The following is a 22,406-nucleotide window of genomic DNA, read 5'->3' as shown; positions in this document are numbered from 1 at the left end:
GATTTTTAGATAGTTCGAGAAAAAATTAAATTAATAGTTTAAGTAGCAATTCCTCAACAATATCTTTTGAACTTCTAAGAAGTTTTGTTAATCTGGGCCATGGTCTGTCATTTTGGGTATCTGTTACTTTACTATTTATCTTTGACAACTTTTACTTACTTCATTCCTTAAGAAAATACGAAAATATCCTACATTTTCCCTGACACCCAAATAATTTAGCTCTTATTTTTACATTTTGAATGCTTAGCAGTACAAGAAAATTGTCCAATTAACGCATTTATCAAGAGAACATCACCTACGCAACATTGCAAAAATCTGAAACTTTCTGTCCAAAAATGATGCAGAAAAATGAATCCATGCTTTTGTTACTTCTAGGTTAGACTACTGCAATGCTCTACTTTCCGGCTACCCGGATAAAGCACTAAATAAACTTAATTTAGTGCTAAACACGGCTGCTAGAATCTTGACTAGAACCAATTTTTTAAATCATATTACTTCAGTGCTAGCCTCTCTACACTGGCTTCCTGTTAAGGCACGGGCTGATTTCAAGGTTTTACTGCTAACCTACAAAGCATTACATGGGCTTGCTCCTACCTATCTTTCTGATTTGGTCCTGCCGTACATACCTACACGTACGCTACGGTCACAAGACGCAGGCCTCCTTACTGTCCCTAGAATTTCTAAGCAAACAGCTGGATGCAGGGCTTTCTCCTATAGAGCTCAATTGTTATGGAATGGTCTGCCTACCCATGTGAGAGACGCAGACTCGGTCTCAACCTTTAAGTCTTTATTGAAGACTCATCTCTTCAGTAGGTCCTATGATTGAGTGTAGTCTGGKCCAGGAGTGTGAAGGTGAACGGAAAGGCACAGGAGCAACGAACCACCCTTGCTGTCTCTGCTTGGCCGGTTCTCCTCTCTCCACTGGGATTCTCTGCCTCTAACCCTAATACAGGGGCTGAGTCACTGGCTTACTGGTGCTCTTCCATGCCGTCCCTAGGAGGGGTGAGTCACTTGAGTGGGTTGAGTCACTGACATGATCTTCCTGTCCGGGTTGGAGCCCCCCCTTGGGTTGTGCCGTGGCGGAGATCTTTGTGGGCTATTCTCGGCCTTGTCTCAGGTTTGTAAGTTGGTGGTTGAAGATATCCCTCTAGTGGTGTAGAGGCTGTGCTTTGGCAAAGTGGGTGGGGTTATATCCTGCCTGTTTGGCCCTGTCCGGGGGTATCGTCGGATGGGGCCACAGTGTCTCCCGACCCCTCCTGTCTCATAGGCTGACCACACCGCTCGCGTCGCGTGCGCTGCAAAATAAATTTAGAAATCTATGTTATTCAATTATTGAACCCACATTGCTCACGAGCGTCTGCATTGCCAAGGGCTAAAATAGAACTCCTTTCTATTTCTGACGCAGATCGCGCTGCAAGTCCTGCCTCTCCCATCTCCTCATTGGTTTATAGAAGCAGGTACCCACGTGCCATCTCCTCATTGGTTATACCCAAGTGGGTGATTGAAAGACGAACTGTGTTGCCGGTCGTTGTAGTAATACTATGAAAGTTTAGATGCCAATCACCATATAAGTTTCGTTGATGACTAGAAACGATTCGGTTGACCGTTTTATGTGTGGATTAATTGTCGGAGTAGAGGACCTTGTGCATTTCAGGTAAAATAACAACTCAATGTTTATATCCCAGGACAAATTAGCTAGCAACAGCATGCTAGCTAAATAGGACAAATTAGCTAGCAAGTGCAAGATAACTAGCTAAATTGCCATAAATGTTTAATGCTTTTCGACTGTTCCCAAATTAATGTAATTGGTTCAGAGTTTGTTTTGATGTTTTAACCTGCGTGTCGTGATTGTGTTTGGTGTAGTGGGACAAAATAAATTTATGCAGGATGGCGCCAGCCCCGTGTTGGGTTCCGTGTCAGCCTCCAGTATTTATCGTGCAGTAGTTTATGTCGGGGGGGGGGGGCAGGGTCAGTCTGTTATATGGGTGTTTCTCCGTGTTAATTTAGTGTACTCTCTCTCTCTCGGAGGACCTGAGCCCTAGGACCATGCCTCAGGACTACCTGGCCTGATGACTCCTTGCTGTCCCCAGTCCCCTGGCCTGCGTGCTGCACCAGTTTCAACTGTTCTGCCTGCGGGCTATGGAACCCTGACCTGTTCACCGGACGTGCTACTGTCACAGACCTGCTGTTTTCAACTCTCTAGAGATAGCAGGAGCAGTAGAGATACTCTGAATGATCGGCTATGAAAAGCCAACTGACATTTACTGATGGGTGCTGACCTGTTGCACCCTCTCAACCACGTGTTATTATTATTTGACCCTGTCTGGTCTATGAAAATCTTAGACGTGTTTTTATCTACCCGGCACAGCAGAAGAGGACTGGCCACCTCGCTCCGTCCTTTCTAGTTTCCTCCTAGGTTCTGGCTTTCTAGGGAGTTTTTTCCTAGCCACCGTGCTTCTACACCTGAATTGCTTGCTGTGTTTGTGTGTGTGGTGTGTCTGTTACAGCTTTGTGACATCAGCTGATGTAAGAAGGGCTTTATAAATACATTGATTGATTGAGTCCATCCCTACTGCCTGTGTATGGCAGAGTTTACTAACACAACATCAAATTTATTGGTCACATACACATGGGTTAGCAGATGTTAATGCGAGTGTAGAAAATGCTTGTGCTTCTAACTCAAGTCTTATAAAAGAGATTATATCTTGAGCTCTCAAAATGAATTTGTAAAATCCAAATAACTTCACAGATCTTCATTGTAAAGGGTTTAAACTATGTTCCCATCTGCATAATGAACCATAAATAGTTTAATGACCATGAACCTGTGGAACGGTCGTTAAGACACTAACAGCTTAACAGACGGTAGGCAATTAAGGTCACAGTTATGAAATTGACACTAAAGAGGCCTTTCGACTGACTCTGAAACACAAAAAGAAAGATGCCCAGGGTCCCTGCTCATCTGCGTGAATGTGCCTAGGCATGCTGCAAGGAGGCATGAGGACTGCGATGTGGCCAGGCAATAAATTGCAATGTCAGTATCTGTGAGACGCCTAAGACAGCGCTACAGGGAGACAGAATGACAGCTGATCGTCCTCGTAGTGGCAGACCAGTGTAACACCACCTGCACAGGATCGGTACAGCTGAACATCACATCTGCGGGACAGGTACAGGATGGCAACACAACTGCCACAGAGTATGCATCAGTCCTCCATCAGTCTCAGACTGTCTGGTCCTCACCAGACATCATTGGCAACAACGTCACCTATGGGCACAACCCACCGTCGCTGGACCAGGGACAGGCACAGTGCACTAACTCGAACATAGCATGAACTTCACTAAGAAAACATCACTATAGAGATTCATAGTATCAGTTACGTGAACTGACAAGTGTTTGTAGTGCGTACCGCCCGTAGTGGCATGCTTCAGGTATTCTCAACCGACTTTTCTACGTCTTCAGAGAGGTTGTGAACAAAAATATACATACCCGAATGGTATACAGTGGACGTTCGACGCGTCCGCAGACAACTATTACTCCAGTTGGTACGAAGGCGGCGCAACGATCAATGCGCAGTAAGCGCTCTTCACTGAGTGTCCGCGGGTTGTCTCACAGGTCGGATGTCAGATTCGCGTTTTCGTCGAAAGAATGAGCGTTACACCGAGGCCTGTACCTCTGGAGCTGGGAGATCGATTTGGAGGTGCGGTCCGTCATATGGCTACTGTGCGGTCGTGTCACCAACAGTCTATGGACTGAGCTTGATTTCACTCTTCGGAGTGTGGGGGGTGCTATGGTGTTAAATGCTGAGCTGTATTCAATGAACAGCATTTTTACATATGCTTCCTTTGTAAATGATGTCAGTGATGGAGTGTGCCCCTGGCTTTCAGTAAATACATTTTTTTTTTTAAAGAGTAGTGCCATCTGGTTTTCTTAATATAAGGGATTTCAAATGATTTATACTTAGGTAACAAAATTAAAAGTAAGTGTTAGTAATTACTTTTGATACTTCAATATGTTTAAAACCAAATACTTTAGACTTTTACTCAAGTAGTATTTTACTGGGTGACTTTCACTTGAGTCATTTTCTAATAAGGCATCTTTACTTTCACTCCGGTATTACAATTGGGTACTTTTTCCACCACTGAATTTAACCTTAAATTGAGTGGGGGGAAGAGAGACAAGACTGAACTACAACTTTCGTTTAAGAACAAAACGGAACMCAACAGCATTTGGTGTAAACGGTTTCTGTTGCAAAACGTTTTGCAAGAGACGAACGGTTTTGCAACAGAATATGTATAATGAGACCACCCCAGCTATGTTGTAAACTGACTGCCTGGAATGAAGTATTCTCAATTTTACAATTTACCAGCAAAATTGTTTTACGGATTTTCCTCGTCATCTTCAATTGGTTATTTTCCACCCGTAAAAAAATAATAATCTTCACTCACGTTTTCCCTCGTCTTTTTAAATCACATTTTCCGCACTTAAAAATCACGTGTTTGGAAGGTCCCCATTTGTCTTTCTACAATTTTGCCTGCAGTTTGAACCATTTGTTTAAACGATTATCTGCATAAACACAGTTGCAGAATTTAATGTATCATTATATAGGACATATTACAAATAACAACTGTGTAGCTTAAACATTTGTAACGTTGAAGATGATAACATGGTACAGAAAAACAGGCGTTTTTAATGTCGTACTATGCACCGTGTGATGCTGTAAACAAGATTTTCACGGACAGATCTGTGAAGAGATCTACTGTTTTTGGTGTAGCTAATGTTTACGAAAGCACAKAATGCAAACGCTCCGGGAGGAACAGGGTAATTTATTAATATATTGCAATTAACTGTAAAGGTGTATGTTGCAGTCTGCATTGCTGCCACAATTTCAAGCTAGCTACCTTACTAGCTAGCTAGCCAACCACCATCTTTGCCAGTAGTCTCGCGGAAAGGGCTATAACAAAGATGGTTTATTTAGTGGCAATACGGACTTTAAATATTTAATTTGATAATTGGTAAAACATTTGGTTTGGGTCAAGGTTAAGGTAAGGGTCAGTTATAGATTTTGGCAAGTCGTTTTGCACGTCAGAACTATAGCCCTTCCCCACTTCTTCAGCCTGAAGCTGAAGCTGGGCCCTGGCTTGAGCCTTGGAACGTGTTTAAACCATAACCAATTTAGTAAAATACCCATATCCAGATAGAACATCATGCATTAGTATAAGAACTCAAGAATATGAGTCATTAGAAATGTTGTGCAACTCAGACAGTAATGTTTTTTTAGTGTAATGTGTGTAGCCTAGAGTAATGTGTGTAGTAAATACTGTAACTTCCTCCATAGAATTAGGAATTCTAATAATTTKATAGGATTTCTATGGCTTCCTCGTTGATCAAGGCTCAGTTTTATTCCAAAAAGATGTTCCCTCCCACTGTTACTCATTATATATCTGACATGGATGGCACTGTTGTTTACACCTGCCTGTATCTAGAAGAGCTGGAAAGGGGCGTGAACAAGTGCAGAAAGGGTTGGGGCATTATATAAACTACTGCCCAAGTTATAGTAGCTAGCTTTCTTTTTCATTCATGTTATCTTTGAATGCACATAATCTTSTCTTCTAGGTCTTCCTCTGTCGTCTCTGCGTCTTTTTGTTCCGCCCCTGCGGCTGGTGTGTGCTGCTCTGTGGCAGGTGATCGAGCGGAGAGACATCATGGACTATGGGCTGCTGGAGGAGTTTGCCACCACCGTGTTGGAAATAGTCCCTGAGCTGATGAGTTACAGAGAGAGGGTCCAACTTCTCATGGGACTAAGAGCACGGGTGAGTGGGGGTGACGAGGGAAAGACGTAGAAGTTGCCGCTAGGCACAGATCTAGGATCAGTGTACCGTCAAATCWGAACCTTTTTTGAAGGAAACGCAAGATTTACCTTAGATAAGTATCTCGGGGAAACCTCAACCTACTTCAACATTAAACTCAACGATCACATACACACCTGTTGCCATGAATACTCAATTCTCATTTTATTGACAGCTGGTCCTAGAGTTATGTCGCTGTGATGATGAGTTGTGTCGCCCTGACACCGTTCAGCCACACCTGAACAGGATGAGGAGCTGTATCTCCAATCATAAGGGAGAGGTGAGGACTACTCAGAGGAGGAACCGTGATTCTAATGGCTCAGTTGGTTGGAGTGTCCTTGTAACATGGAACACAGTGCTTATAATGTGGGTTTTATTCCCACATTCGCCTCAAAATACTAAGTATACAGTATGTAAGGCTGTAAGTATATTTGCTAAATMGCATTATGGATGAACATTGTAAAGGATTAACCTATGTTGCTAACCAATGGTTAGTTATATTTATCCACTGTGCATTCTTGCTGCAGGTTTCAGATCCAAATGTGGAAGCATCAGAGGCGAACTTCACGAAGCTGATTGAAACCCTAATGGAGGAGCCAAAGGAGAGGGACCTCTTCTTCCAGGTCAGTGGCTGTGTCCCAATACCCATACTTGCATTCTAAATAGTAGGCATTTTGGGTATGCGAAAARAGTACGATTTATAGGTTGATTCCGTGTAAAAGTTCATCTTGAGCATGCACAAATAAAGTTAATTTCCAAYTGAAACCATGTCATAATTATCCTTGAAGTCAATATGTTGGAGTTCAGGCTCTATTTGATACGTTTTTAAGTAGGAAATTGCATGAATTCTGACCYTTACACAGTAGTCAAAGGCTTTTCAGACAATCATATTTCATGGTTTTTAGACAGGGCTCACTGAGCTTGTTTTTCCACTCACAGCTGTCTCCCAGTATTAGTATCAAAAGATGAGATGTTAATGAAAAACAATCCAAACCAAGTTGAAGTGTCTTGAATTTTGTTTGCATGTTCTACAGTCTTGTAAAGATAGGGGGGTGAATGGGACAGGCAAAGTTACATTCATGACTTTTTTTTAGGTTAAAAGTTTTTGTAAAACATGCACCTTTCATCGGATCTTGAAACTTAATCAGTATAGCTAACGTTCATCAAGGTTTTATATGGTCTATAAATGTACTTGAMTCCAGATTTTCATGACTTGTGACTCGACCGTTAGTGACGTGGACTCGCCTTCTCGTGACTTATATTTGCACTTGAACTGAATAGGCTACTATGATAAGCASAATATTAGCAAAACTGGGTGCGCAGAGCAGCGAGGGTTCTGTTCTCTGGCAGTGGGAAGGGTGCGGAACACACAGCCTACWTCAGCTGGTGAGCTGCAGCGAAGCAAGCGATGACTGTGGGGAGACAGGCAGGCTCCGCTCCGCCTCCGATCATATGCTTCACATCACACAAGCGACTCTTGCTTCCCCATAATCACCAGTCACCAGCCTACTATTTGATTTTGCCTGTGTGGCTACCCAATATGCATGGGGTCTATTGTTGCCCCATAGTGACGAAGGACTTGTTTTGATAGCTACGTTGCTCTACGTGGCTACATTAGCATCAACTTAGGGTAGCTACCATGAGAGTTTTGATTTCTGTTAAAGGGTAGGTAGCATAAATGTAACATTTGGATTTGCATTAGTATACGCATCAAAAGTCCCAATGCAGTTTGATACAAATCAGCTTAAGGTTGCTAGCCAAGTAGCCTGCTATCATTCGCCCTACTAGCCTGATAGCGTTAGCCCTACGAACCTGCTAACGTTAGCACTGCGTGAGTCAGCCAAGTTGCAATCAACACCTAACTTACACCTTCATTAAAGTAAACCAAAGTTTGCGAAATGCAGCGCTCTAAGGCACTGCATCTCAGTGCCAGAGGCGTCACTACAGACCCTGGTTCGATCCCGGGCTGTATCACAACCTGCCGCGATCGGGGGTCCCATAGGGCGGCGCAYAATTGGCCCAGCGTCGTCCGGGTTAGGGGAGYGTCTGGCCGGGGTAGGCGTCATTGTAAAATAAGGATTTGTTCTTAACTGACTTGCCTAGTTAAATAAATAAAAAATAAAATCTAACCAGTTATCAAATAATGTTACCGGTATATGCAGTTTTCTTAGCCAGCAAGCCAGCCAGCTGAAGTTTATTTTAGCCTGCTAGCTAGCCTAACCAGCTAACTAGCCTAGCTAACCAACCACCACGGTCGACATAGCTAAGTAGTAAGCCAGAGAACAACTAGTCTAGCACAGGCATGGACCCACAGAACAACAACAACAACAAAAAAGCCAGCAGGTAAAAAGTAGAGAGAGGAGACTTCTCAATTGACGACTGAGTTAGCTACCAAGTTAAAGAAGAGCCAAGGAGAGGCCTTCAGAGGGAGAGGCCGTTTCACCAGTCGAGGGAGAGTTAGCTAATCCAATAGCGAAACAGGATGCACCTGAGCTCAATTTCAATTCTCATAGCAAAGGGGCTGGATAATTATTTAAATAAGGTATTTTTAATTTTATTTTTCTAAACCTGTTTTTGGTTTGTCATTATTGGGTATTGTGTGTAGATTGAGGTCATTTAAAAAATGTAATCCATTTTAGAATAATGTAATTTTTGGGGGGGAAGTCGAGGGGTCTGAATTCTTTCCGAAGGCACTGTAAYAACGGATAAGATTATGATCACGAGTATGACAAGTTCGGCACACCCCTAGTAAAAACTCATGCTACCTACCCTTTAACGTTACAATGAGGGAAGTAACTAGCTAGCTATGAAACCGGTACACAGTGTACTTTGCCCATGAAGTAGCTCGTTATTTTCCAGTTGTTGACAAACAGTTTTCCATAACAGCTAAATAGCTTCTTTTAGTCGTTTGTCACCATGGACCTCGTGTGAATTTGGTAGTATGATCATGGGATACCCAATTCACACAGGGTCCATTGTTAACAAGGACGTAACGTTAACAGAAGTCCAATCTCTTGTGGTAGCTACTCATAGTTGACACTTGCCAAGCCACGTAGAGCCTGACATGACCAAAGCTATGTGGACAACTGCTCGTCGAACATCTCATTGCAAAATCATGGGCATTAATATGAAGTAGGTCCCCCCTTTTGCTGCTATAACAGCTTCCACTCTTCRGGGAAGGCTTTCCACTTGATGTTGGAACATTMCTGCAGGGATTTGCTTCCACTCAGCCACAAAAGGTCGGACACTGATGTTGGGCGTTTAGGCCTTGCTCGCAGTCGGTATTCCAATTCATCCCAAAGGTGTTTTTTGGGGTTGAGGTCAGGGCTATGTGCAGYKCAGTCAAGTTCTTCCACACCGATCTCGACAAACCATATCTGTTTGGACCTCGTTTTGTGCACAGGGGCATTGTCATGCTGAAACAGGAAAGGGCCTTCSCCAAACTGTTGCCACAAAGTTGGAAGCACAGAATCGTCTAGAATGTCATTGTATGCTGTAACATTAAGATTTCCCTTCACAGGAACTAAGAGACCTTGCCTGAACCATGAAAAGAGCCCCAGACCATTATTKAATTTCCACCAAACMTTACAGTTGGCACTATGCATTGGGGCAGGTAGCGTTCTCCTGGCATCCACCAAACCCAGATTCATCCATCTGACTGCCAGATGGTGAYGTGTGATTCATCACTCCAGAGAACGCGTTTCTACTGCTCCGGAGTCCAATGGCAGAAAGCCTTACACTTCTCCAACCGACYCTTGGCATTGGGCATGGTGATCTTTGGCTTGTGTGCGGCTTCTCGGCCATGGAAACCCATTTTGTGATGTTCTTGATGAATAGTTAAGTGCTGATGTTGCTTCCATAGGCAATTTGGAACTCGGTAGTGAGTGTTGCAACTGAGGACAGACGATTTTTACGCTCAACACGCTTCAGCAATCGGCGGTCCCGTTCTGTGAGCTTGTGTGGCCTACCACTTCGCGGCTGAGCTGTTGTTGCTCCTAGACATTTCCACTTCAAAATAACAGCACTTACAGTTGACCGGGGCAGCTCTAGCAGGGCAAAACATGTTACAAACTGATTTGTTGGAAAGGTGGCATCCTATGACTGTGCCACATTGAAAGTCACTGAGTGCTTCAGTAAAGCCATTCTACAGCCAATGTTTGTCTATGGAGATTGCATGGTTGTGTGCTCGATTTTATACGTCTGTCAGCAATAGGTGTGGCTGAAATAGCCAAATCCACTAATACTTATGTATATATAGTGTAGCTATCAAAACAACGTCATTCGTCACAATGGGGCTGATGGAATGAACCCAGTGCTCATTGGGTAGCCACACCTGGTTAAGAAACACAAACTGCTTTACGAAATTGAAAACAATAGTATTGAGTTAAATTGTTAAACAACAGTCTAGCTATTTGTCTCTCTCCTAGAGTATAAAAAAGTATTTAAATTTGTCATGTCTCTCTACCCTCTCAATTTCCCCCCTGCATCCCATAGCCAGGTTTCTTCTGATAAGTCTCCCTTTAGTTTTCACTCTGCAATAAAAAAAAAACATCCACAAATATCAGTGGGCGATTACAAAAACGTAGCTGAGAAGCTGTTACAATTATTGCAAATAATAATCTCATCAATCTGACAGGAGCAATAGCCAACACTTATTCGTTTCATAGGCTATTGCATATTGCAGGCAATTATGACCATTGGGCAGGGAGAAAAATCTTTGCATTACTCTAATTCTCACATGAAAATCTTCCCGCCAGTCGTTGTTGCTAGGCGGATTTATTCGACCAAATCCGAGCCTAGCAACTCTGAATCATTTGTTTTGCTTTCAAACGTTTTTCAGCAGATGTTGCAAAGTGGGTGGCAGAATGTCAAATATGTAACAGAAAAATAGAAGAGAAGCTTCAAAACTCAGACCTACTGACTCAGACTTGAGCACTTGGACTCGGAGTCAAGGTTTAGTGACTCGACTACAAGACTTTATGATATCCGTAACATGTGGAWGTAATGGATATTGTTGTATCATATCTTGGCTTCAGAAGCTTGTGCATTCACCACATTTTGTGTGCTTGTTCTGGGATGTATTCTTCATACTTTTACCGACTATATTGTTTATCTTAAAATTGTGTGTGTTAGCTAAGATTCTCTTGGAAAATATATGCTGAAATGCATTTCTCATACAGTTTTTTTTATTTTTTATAAAAAGATGAGAAGAGTGTTTATCAACAATCTGTGAATAGTCCTGGAGTGTCTTTTTCAATTGAAAGACCCCAAAATATACTGACTTCATCCAGTCTCCAGAAAAGTGGATTGGCAGTATAGGCACACATACAGTGCAGTGCATTCGGAAAGTATTCAGACCCCTTGACTTTTTCCACATTTTGTTACATTACAGCCTTATTCTAAAATAGATTAAATAAAAATAATCWTCATCAATCTACACACAATACCCCATAATGACAAAGCAAAATGTATTTAATAAAAAAACAGATTTTTTACGAGTATTCTGGCACACAATCCTGTCTCGGAGCTCTACGGACAATTCCTTCGACCTCATGGCTTGGTTTTTGCTCTGACATGCACTGTCAACTGTGGAACCTTAAATAGACAGGTGTGTGCCTTTTCAAATCATGTCCAATCAATTGAATTTACCACAGGTGGACTCCAATCATGTTGTAGAAACATCTCAAGGATGARCAATGGAAACAGGATGCACCTGAGCTCAATTTCGAGTCTCATAGCAAAATGTCTGACTACTTATGTAAATATGGAATTTCTAAAAACCTGTTTTCTGCTTTGTTATTATTGTGTGGAGATTGCTGAGGGAAAATGTATTTAATCCATTTTAAAATAAGGCTGGAACGTATCAAAATGTGTAACAAGTCAAGGGGTCTGAATTCTTTCTGAATGCACTGTACATTGAAAGTAATCAAAATCAAATCAAATGTTATTTGTCACATACACATGGTTAGCAGATGTTAATGCGAGTGTAGCATAATGCTTGTGCTTCTAGTCTCAAGTAGCCTATTATTTGCATTTGTCACTATGACAAACACACACAGAAAGCACAGAATGGTCTTGTTACCACTTGTATTAATAGTAGGATGCGTTGATCAGTTGATCGACAGGTGTAGGGACTATAGAACAATAAACTGTAAACTTTCCTCTAGTGTGGATGCTCACAAACATTTTATAGTTAGGCTATGTAGCGTATAGTTTATCGTTACACTTACACTTGTTTACTTTTATGCTCTATAAATTGACTCCTTCGAATAATTTACTACAGCAAGTTTGCCACCGCGCATCGTATCCATCACTTCTTTTGTTTGGCTGTGCCCATAGCAACGTTAGAAAATGAGGCGGATACTATTCAGGCWACCTATAATTATGCGATTCTAAAGTACTGTGCCTTCTGCTGACATTTTAAAAACATTCCAAATGACAACAAATGTTATGATAGATTTTGATCAAGAAATCTATAAGATTTGAATGTCTATTTTAGACTCTTAACGTCTATAATGGAGGGTGTAACATCGTATGATGCCGGCAATTCTTAGTTAATGGAAATCACAATCTTTTCAAAATTATCGCTTTTTATGTTCAGCCAAGCCTTTCCTTCGAAATGGCAATCCATGTTTTGACTTATGACTTACAAACTCAGACTTTTCCTAATACAGTCACCTGTATTAGGAAAGATGAGCCAGAAAAACTGTATAATATAAAAACAGACCTATATTGTATGCAGAAACAGGTGAAAATTATATTGTTTTATTCTAATACAATTGCTCATTTCGTTTTTTCAAAAAGTTAGGTGTCAACATTTTTGGCACCCCTAAAGATTCTTTTAAATAAAATCAAACTAAATAAAATCTGCATTAACATTCTACTTTTTAAAGTTAATCTCACCTTAAGGAACTGTGTTGTGGCCTTCCATGGCTCCCTGTTTTACTGTGGTATAAAAAATTWGGTAACAGGTAAAATCTCTTTGTCATCCATCACCATGGGGAAAGGCATAGAACTCACAAACAAAAAGAGGGTGTTGACCTTCATAAATCAGGCAATGGGTTRATTTACCACTATTAGGGCAACAATTAAAGGGATAGTGACATTGGTTTCCTTACCTTGTCCATAGTCTGCTTACAGGGTAAATAGCATGATCATTACACAGGTGAACCTTCTGCTGGCGACAAAAGGCAACTCTAAAATGTGCAGTTTTGTCACAACACAATGCTACAGATGTCTCAAGTTGAGGGAGCATGCAATTGACATACTGACTGCATGAATGTCCACCAGAGCTGTTGCCAGATAATMTWATGTTAATTTCTCTACCATAAGCCTACCAATGTCATTTTATGTCATCTACCAATGTCATTTTAGAGAATTTGGCAGTACGTTCAACCGGCCTTACAACCGCAGACCACATATAACCACGCCATCCCAGGAACTCCACATCCGGCTTCTTCACCTGCGGGATCATCTGAGACCAGCCACCCAGAAAGCTTATTAAACTGTGGGTTTGCACATCCAAAGAATTTCTGCCAAACTGTCAGATACGAACTCAGGGAAACTAATCTGCGTGCTCTATATATATATTTCTGTTTAATATAATTTGACCACATTTGTTACGATAATAATCCATATAAAGTACAGTAAATTGTCAAATTAGAGGGATGTGTGAAACCGTTGTTGAAATACTATAAAAGACTGAGATAATGGGAAATCGAATGGGAGATGGCTGATCTTGCTCTGTTGGAAAATGTGGCACATGCTGCATTTAGCAGAGAGTGTGTTTTTAGGAGGGTATCATTTCCCAAAATATCATTTCCCAAAGCCAATATTATTGGATTTATGCCAAGATTTAATACCTACTTTAGAAAGGCAAACAAAGAAAACGCATGCCATTCCGGTGCACATCCAAGTGCTATTCTCTAGTTTTTGGAAACAGCATTTTTCAGCTGGAGCTTGCCATTGGTTTGGCATCTCACAACCCTAGATGAGTCGATTCATGCCAGCTGTTTTGGATTGAATCATCAGCAAGGGCTACAGTTGCATCCAGTTACCACCGTCGCACAAAAGGTTGAAGTCAAGAGGGGTTTGTTTGCCATCAACGGTTTCTGAAATACCATCACAGCAATAGATGATACCCACGTCTCGATAAAAGCACCATCCCAAAACGGGTTCAACTATGAACAGAAAAGTTTTCCGCTCAATGGATGTCATATGTGATGCTCAAAAGACGCTACTGAATGTGGTGGCCAGGTGGAACACACGACTCGCTCYTTCTGCAGAACAGCAATGTTGGCCTTCGCTTACAGGAGGGAGCTGTTGAGGATGGATGGCTTATTGGTGAGTGCCTACTCGTTTGAAGTATATTTGACATTGCTAAAGCAACTTGATTTGTCCTAATGGTTCTCTCTCTTTGTAGGACACAGAAGTTATCTGTTAAAACCCTGGCTGATGACAAGGGTGGGAAATTAACTTTTTGGTRCACCAGCCACTGTGGCAGGTATATGAAAAAAATCTACCAGCTACTCAGATTTCTTTTTTATCAGCCGAAATTTGTTTTTCTGTAATTACACCAACAAAATCACAAAAACATGGATGAGCACACTTTCTAATGTTTCAAAGACAATACATGTACTACTAGGAAGAAGTAATGGGGTATATTGCTTCATTTCATTTTATGACTTGCGTCTTTTAACCAATGTATGTTAAAAGAAATCATTTATATCCAATAATAAAAACAAGAACATCAAGAACGTCTACAACTGAACATCAAGAACCAACAAAGTGCCCTGCCACAAAATGCTGAGTGATACGACTAATTTATTATTATAGTTCAGGGCTCTACGCTGACATTTTTCACAAGGAGTACATGATGTGATCCTAAGTAGAAATGTAGAAGCACACAAATAAATCTAGGAGAACAATGACTAAAMGTTAATGAATATTTTTGTTTTGGTAGTGATCCATTCTCAATCAAGCACAATCATTAGATGAGACCAAAATGTTCAGCTTYCCCCTTAAGGAACAGGCTGCTACTGTGGTAACTTGGCAAGTCAGTTAAGAACAAATTCTTATTTTCAATGATGGCCTAGGAACAGTGGGTTAACTGCCTTGTTCAGGGGCAGAACAACAGATTTTTACCTTGTCAGCTCAGGGATTCAATCTTGCAACCTTTCGGTTACTAGTCCAACGCTCTATCCACTAGGCTACTTGCCGCCTCGATATTGACCTGAAAAGGCTTTGCCATATTGTAATGGCTTGCAGGGTGCTCCAAAATATGTCCATCAAGCCTGGCCTCCCTCTACAGCAGGTGGACCGACCTGACGACCCTATGCCTGATGCACAAATWGAATTTTATAGCCGAAGGAATTATTTAAAAGGCGCATACGTGAATGTAGTTTAGATCATTTGATTTGCACATGTGACCTGTTGCTTTAGTGAATCATTTATGTTATTTAATGCCTTCCTCAATTGATTGTTTATTTCAAGGATYGAGTTATTGATGTCGTCTTGTTTTTTCAGGACCGCGTCAGTCAGTACCGTTGGCTCCCGACTTGATGTGGCACGAGTTGACTTCCCCTGGTTGGCACTSTCACCAGTTCCCCTGGGTGGCACGGTGACTGGATCTCTGCCAGTCACTATCCGCAATAGATGTTCTTTTGTGTGTATTAATGACTTGTCGTGTTATTGTTTGATTRGTTTTGTTCCGAATCATTAGCCTACAATTATTTGTTTTAAACATAGGACAACGAAAAAACTACTTGTTTTCAATATCGTGATAAATAAATATGAATTGAATGAAATTGATATGCTGTATCCTTACCTTCAACCTGAACTTGCGATGGCCTTGAGTCAGACACCGGGCTGGGGGTCACTGTCACCCCCCAGTAGTATCCCTTACAGTAGTGGTTCTAACCAGTGGTACTAGGAGCCCTGGGGGTACTTGGTCAATCCACAGYGGTACTTGAGAAGACTCATGAGACCATAGGCCTACTGGTAAAATGCACATGAGGGGGTACTTCAGGGGTACTCCGGGCAGAGCAAAATTCAGTTGGTGGTACAGTAACCYAAAAAMGTTGGGAACCACTGCCGTATGATGCCGGCAATTCTTAGTTCTAGAGGAGAGAGGCTCATCTCACTCAAATAACATTTTATTTGTCACARGCGCTGAATACAACAGGTGTAGKCCTTACAGTGAAATYCTTACTTACAAGCCCTTAACCAACAATGCAGTTTTAAGAAAAATACCTACAAKWTTTTTGAAATYAAAGTAACAAATAATGAAAGAGCAGCAGTAAAATAACAATAGCGAGGCTATATACAGGGAGTACCGGTACAGAGTCAATGTGCGGGGGTACCGGTTAGTCMAGGTAATGGAGTAATATGTACATGTCGGTAGAGTTATTAAAGTGACTATGCATAGATAATAACAGAGAGTAGCAGCAGTGTAGAGGAGGGGGCGGGCAGTCCAAATAGTCTGGGCAGCCATTTTGACTAGATGTTCAGGAGTCTTATGGCTTCGGGGTAGAAGCTGTTTAGAAGCCTCTTGGACCTAGACATGGCGCTCCGGTACAGCTTGCTGTGCGGTAGCAGAGAACAGTCTATGACTAGGGTGGCTGGAGTCTTTGAAAATTTTAGGGCCTTCCTCTGACACCGCCTGGTATAGAGGTCCTGGATGGCAGGAAGCTTGGCCCCAGTGATGATCTGGGCCATACGCACTACCTGCTGTAGGGCCTTGTGGTCGGTGGCTGAGCAGTTTCCATACCAGGCACTGATGCAACCCGTCAGGATGCTCTCGATGGTGCAGCTGTAGAACCTTTTTACGTTCTCTGCCACCCTCCAGTTGCACCAATGTCCTGTCTGTGAACTATTAGTGCCTTTTTGGCATTTAACTTAAGATCAAACCACTTTACTTTATCTCCACCACTGACCGGCATTCTGAAGAGGCAGCATTCACTGCAATTCCTACTTTCTCCCACACTATGTTTGTATTTTTACTGGTCAAGCCACAACTGAGCGAGCCAAGTAAAATGTTTTGGTTGCACTCAACCTCTGACACTAGCACCTTTTATTACAMTCTCGGATCAACAACAACAAAAATATTTTCCTTTTGTGGTTGAGCCATTGTATTTCATGGTACGGGGTTGTATCTTCGCGACGGGCTAGAAAGGGATGATTTTCATCATATATGGTTAACTATGGGCGTTTCAAAATGCAAATAGCAAGGCTGTGCACAAGCACTGGGGCTGAAAACAATGGTGATCGACCACCTGTGTGTGTGTATGACGCTCGTAGGATTGTTTGATAAATCACTATGCATACGAACATTCTAAATTCCTTCCGTATGTATTATTTTAGAATAGTTACGACGTAATATTGATAAATGAATCCCCTGGAGTTTGCTAAATGGCATTGGCACTTGGAATGAAACTGGTGCGAGCTTCACATTCTACCTGGTCACCTCAATCAAAACGTCCCATTTTTGGGGCGGATAAAACCATGAATTTGATCAACAGTAAATGACATTATCCACATGATTCCCTGCCGCTGTGCCTTCCTGTTTCGCTGCAGCCGGCTGCTGTAATGAGTGAGTTCTGAAATGTTCTCACACTCTCCCTGCCCCTCGTGAGTGTATAACATTTCAAAATGCAATTACGGGGGTAAAAAACTACTTTGGAAACAACTAGTTGTCCATATTCAAGAGAGGATGGTCAGCTTTCTGTAGTTATAACTTTGTATTTCTCAACGATCATTATTGAGCTCAAAGCACACTGTTTTACCATCAAGATATCTGATATAGCTTTGAAATCCAAAGCGTGCAAAATGAAGCATCGGCCATCGCGAGTGCACTAGGCCTCATTGCTAAGTGTTTTTAGTACATTGCATTTACACTTGCGAAATGCACTCATTAAAAATAACCTCTGTGATCTCCATCTCGCTAGTTCATCTTTTTTATTTTATTCAAGCGGATAAGGTAGTGATGTAGGCCGTGACGTGGCCACAATTGAAACCAGAACCTAGTCATTGTTGCCTAGGGTCAGGTGTTCAAAAATGTAGTATATTTTAAAACACCAGGATGTCATACTCATTGCGGCTTTTCGTCTAGTAGAATTTGCCGCACACGATTGAGGAAGATAATCAAGATAAGGTGATGCGCTGTACCAAAATTAACCAACGGCAGGAATCAACTCAATCGAACATTAGATGAGGTATTATCAGTATGAATAAGCCTGGTATGTTGATATTTGTMGCTTACTGCATTCGTTTTTACGTAGGAGTACATTCTAATTAGCATGTAGTATGATTAGTACACAGTATATCGTTTTAGTAAGTAGTAGGCGAGACAGATTTTGGACACGGCCAGTGTCAAAATATGCTGGGGAAAAGTGAAATGATTGCATTTCATTGCTTCCTGTTCCAATCTGGTGCCAGTGAGCCATTCATTTCAATGGAACTCGTTTTTTTCCCATGAATAGCAAACCAATAACCATATTTCTAGGCTTGTGTTATAGAGACATAATTGATGTATGTACTTTTGACTGTCATCTGCTTGCCCTGTATTTTAGAATGTTTTTCCAGAGGAGTTTGGCCCCAAGTATGACTCAACACTGCAGATTCTTGTGTGGGAGTTCCTGTCCAGACTGGAGAAACTGCTTCCTGCTCCAAACATTAAACAGGTATTATTTTACTGTACATCATTTGAGGTATGCATTACGGATGGGCATTTGAAAGAATTTCTGTGTTTGAGTACTCAAGTACTTAAATGTCAGCGTGAAAGGGGGATGAATGCAAAACGTTTATGGTATGCWATCGGTTGCTACAATTTCTGGTTGTTCTGATACAACTGAAAACGAAYTGTAACATTTTCACTGCACTTGACATATATCCCACAAATAATGAACACGTCTTAGAGTTTGAAATGTTGTCAGTGGTTTTAATGTAACCTGCTACTTAATAGAATTTGTACATGTATGATTAGCAATCAAATACAAACCTTYAATCGAGTGCTTGCGCACCATACCTAGTATGCATGCGGATCTCAAGTAATTATTTGGCCCAAAGTGCCTTTGATTCCAGTCAAGACCTTGAAACGCCATTTTTACTTTCTCCACCTCTTAGACTGCATCGTGGCTCAACCTTGCCCCTGCTCTCTTAGAGGAGTGTGTGCAGTCTGTGGCTCACCCTGAGCCATTACAGGCACTCCTCCATCACCATAAAAATGGAAAACAGTTAGACACCAATGGTAGGTGGGGTACAGGATTTGTAAATAATTGACTTGCCTGAATTTCTATATTTATGGGTAGAAATTAGGAAATGCAGGAAATGAAGGAAAAAGTTATCATTGATCTCAATAGTTATTCCTGATGTTTACTCGTGATGCTCTCCTTGTTTCTAGCTCTAAGGTCGACTGGTGGTGACTACATCCTCTCTTCACTGTCTTCCCCTTCCTCTGTGAAGGAAGAAAGTGCCTCTTACCAAGCTGGCCCAGAGAGACAGTCCTATCCCACCATGCAGGGATATCAAAGCCCTTTCCCATGTGATGAACCAGAGATGAGTTGGGACTGCCGAATGGCAGATTGTAGGGTCTGGACTGTAAAGCCACCAGCCGGTTCTGCTTCTGTGGAGGTAGAGGTCGAGACTATAGAGGACGCCACTGATATAATGGTTAAACGCAAGACAATCGACAAAGAGTCGATAAAAGAGACGAGGAGAGAAGAAGCTGTTTTCTGCCCTCAGACACGCAGCGGACTGAAAACCAGCCGCTTGACAGCTGCCTGTCTGCGCCGTCAGCCTGTACTGCGTTTGAACAGGCTTGACATTAGCAATATGCCATTACCCAAGTCCTTGCTAACACTGATTCTAAGGAGAGGGAGACTGCAGGCTGAGGTGACAAGACGCCCAGGACCGAAAAGAAGAGGCAGAAAGAAGAAACGGAGACGAGGACGGGGTGTTGCAAACGAGAAGATTGAAACAGACACACTTGACGTGAGCGATATGCCGCTACCCAAGTCATCACTAACGCTGACTCTAAAGAGAGGGATAGTGCAGGCTGAGGCGACGAGTTCCCAAGTACCGAAGAAAAGAGGCAGAAAGAAAGGACAGAAAATAGGACCTGGTATCACAAGATTAAAGATTGAAAATGTTGGAGTACATACYCTTGACATTAGCGATATGTCATTACCCAAGACCTCGCTAAAGCTGATCATACGGAGAAGGAAACTGCAGGCTGAGGCAACGGACAGAAAAGAAGGACAGAAAAGAAGAGGCAGAAAGAAAAAATGGAGAAGAGGACGTGATGTCAGAAATGAGAAGACTGAAGCAAAGGGTGTGAAAAGAGAGCGGTCACCTGAAACTGAGTGAGTGTCAGCTGTGGAACAGACGTATTCAAATCCAGGCCTCAAGGTCTGCAGTGCTGCTGGTTTTCTTTTCTCCCAGGTAGTAAATTGATTTATTYATATAATTYATTGACCAGAGAATACAGTCACCTAGTGWACAGAGAGGACTGAATCGGTCCCTGATTCGAGGGGTATTAGGGGATGGATGAAAACCAACAGTGGTGCAGACTTCAAAACCCAGATTTGAAGGCCCCTACAGTATTGGCTACCCAGCAAACCAAAAGTGGTTCTATGAAAGTTCCCAGAATATTTGTTAGGTTGCCACAAATGTTCTCATAACACAAAAACTGTCCAGTTATACTGATGATTATACAATGTTTGTATAAAATATTTGCCTGCTGTTGCAAGAACGTTCCCAGAACGTTGCTCATATATTTTGCTGCCGCACTATGTTCTGAAAAACATTACTGGTACATTTTGTTATTACATAACCTGGAMAACGTTTGGGGAATGTTCTGTGGTGGTTGTTACAGATTTTGTGCACAACATTTTAGTGAATGTTAGGACATTCCAAGGATATTTCATTTAAAACGTTTTCTGAACAAACAAACAAAAACTGTTATGAAAAACAGTATTTGAATGTTTTTGGAATGTTAACCTAATGTTATATAAAAAACCCTAGCTTATGTTCTGGGAATGTTCTCAGTTTGCTGGGTAGGACCTTGGCAATGAACTCGAATATTGAAAATCATAACTGACTTTAATTTTGGACTCTTCTCAGGGAAGATGCCGAACCATCAGATAATGAACTTTGGACCACTGTCAATAAAGGGGCCACTGTCGATGAGTCTGGTAAGAAAAGTTCCTTAGTGAGTGTAGAGCAGRGAACGTCKAGCTCCTTAGATATACACAACTCCTGAATAAAGAAGAAGAAACTAGAAATGACACGCTTAAAGATGCAAAGAAAGTGGTTACTAGACCTAAATGTCCATGATATTCTGCTGTGAGAATAGCTAAGTGCTTATCATTCCATTGCGAGTTCAGTAAACACTTTCTCTGCATCTATAAGGCTGCAGTACCTTGTTCTTTATTTTAGGAAAGTTCTGTATCCCTTCACTTTATTGAGCTTTGTTCAAATGTGGTCTATTCTATTTTTATCAAGCACCAGATCTGTRTTACTTGTGCTRTTTGACTTTGATTGAGTTCATGTCAATATGGAGATGTCTTGCTCACTTCTSTCTTTTCAACACTAGGTGGGGTCCGTGCTTCTCCTCATTGTCCATCATCTCATAAGAGGGAGGAGGAATTGCAACAGCCCATACAGCACTTTCACTCAGAGGAGCACGGGGGTCATATGGCCAAAGGGCAGAACAGAGAAGAACACTCAGAGAGTGTACCTCAGGACTCTCTTTAATTGAGTTTTTTTATGCTATATCGGAGGAACAATTTGAAATTAACAGATTTTTTTAGTGCCCCATTTTAGGGGACCAAAAGATTGGGACAGATCACTATGTGTATTAAAGTAGTAAAAAGTATTTGGTCCCATATTCATAGCACGCAATGACTACAAATCTGTTGGGTACATTTGCTGTTTGTTTCAGTTGTGTTCAGATGATTTTATGCCCAATAGAAATTAATGGTAAATAGTGTCATTTTGAAGTCACTTTTATTGTAAATAAGAATATATGTTTCTAAAAACTTCTACATTAATGTGGATGTTCAATGATTACGGATAATCCTGAATGAAGTGAGAAAGTGACAGACGCCAAAATATAATACCCCAAAACATGCGTAACCTCTCACTATACAATAACAGGGAGGTTAGCATTTTTGGGGGTATAAAATTTGTGCGTCTGTAACTTTCTCACTCATATATTCAAGATTCTATTCAGAGATTATGTCGTAATCATGGAGCTAGGCTGTGGGCGTTATACCATATATAGCGTTTACCGTGGTATGTGGAAATAGCCACGGGATGGTGTTTCAATACCGTGTTTAAACTTTTTTAATACATTTTCATATTTCAGCCACTTTTAAGTCAATACCTGCAGGTCACTTGTGCAATACGGTTAGCAGATTGCGTTCTTGCGTTTCCCAGGGTCACATTCATTGTTACCTATCAAAGCTATCATAGTTCCCGAAACAGTTGAGCCAGTTACGGTTTGTTTGTAAATAGCACAATGGGAAGAAAAGCGGAGCAGGGTGAGTCAGCTGTGTGATTGA

General features: G+C 41.6%; 1 protein-coding gene across 1 annotated transcript; it reads left to right on the top strand.

Annotated features, from left to right (window-relative positions):
* The first annotated feature begins 4,676 nt into the window (after window positions 1-4,676).
* LOC111979567 (uncharacterized) lies at window positions 4,677-21,597 on the top strand. The gene is made up of 9 exons (XM_024010167.1): window positions 4,677-4,816; window positions 5,612-5,808; window positions 6,020-6,124; window positions 6,372-6,467; window positions 18,414-18,524; window positions 18,967-19,090; window positions 19,244-20,204; window positions 20,965-21,035; window positions 21,437-21,597. The coding sequence occupies exons 1-9, from the start codon at window positions 4,792-4,794 to the stop codon at window positions 21,595-21,597; spliced, it is 1,851 nt and encodes a 616-aa protein (XP_023865935.1). The 5' UTR covers window positions 4,677-4,791.
* The last annotated feature ends 809 nt before the right edge of the window (window positions 21,598-22,406 follow it).

The sequence above is a fragment of the Salvelinus sp. IW2-2015 genome, linkage group LG19 (genome assembly GCF_002910315.2).
Source record: "Salvelinus sp. IW2-2015 linkage group LG19, ASM291031v2, whole genome shotgun sequence".
Classification (NCBI taxonomy): Eukaryota; Metazoa; Chordata; class Actinopteri; order Salmoniformes; family Salmonidae; genus Salvelinus; species Salvelinus sp. IW2-2015.
This window is presented reverse-complemented; position numbering and strand designations above follow the sequence as displayed.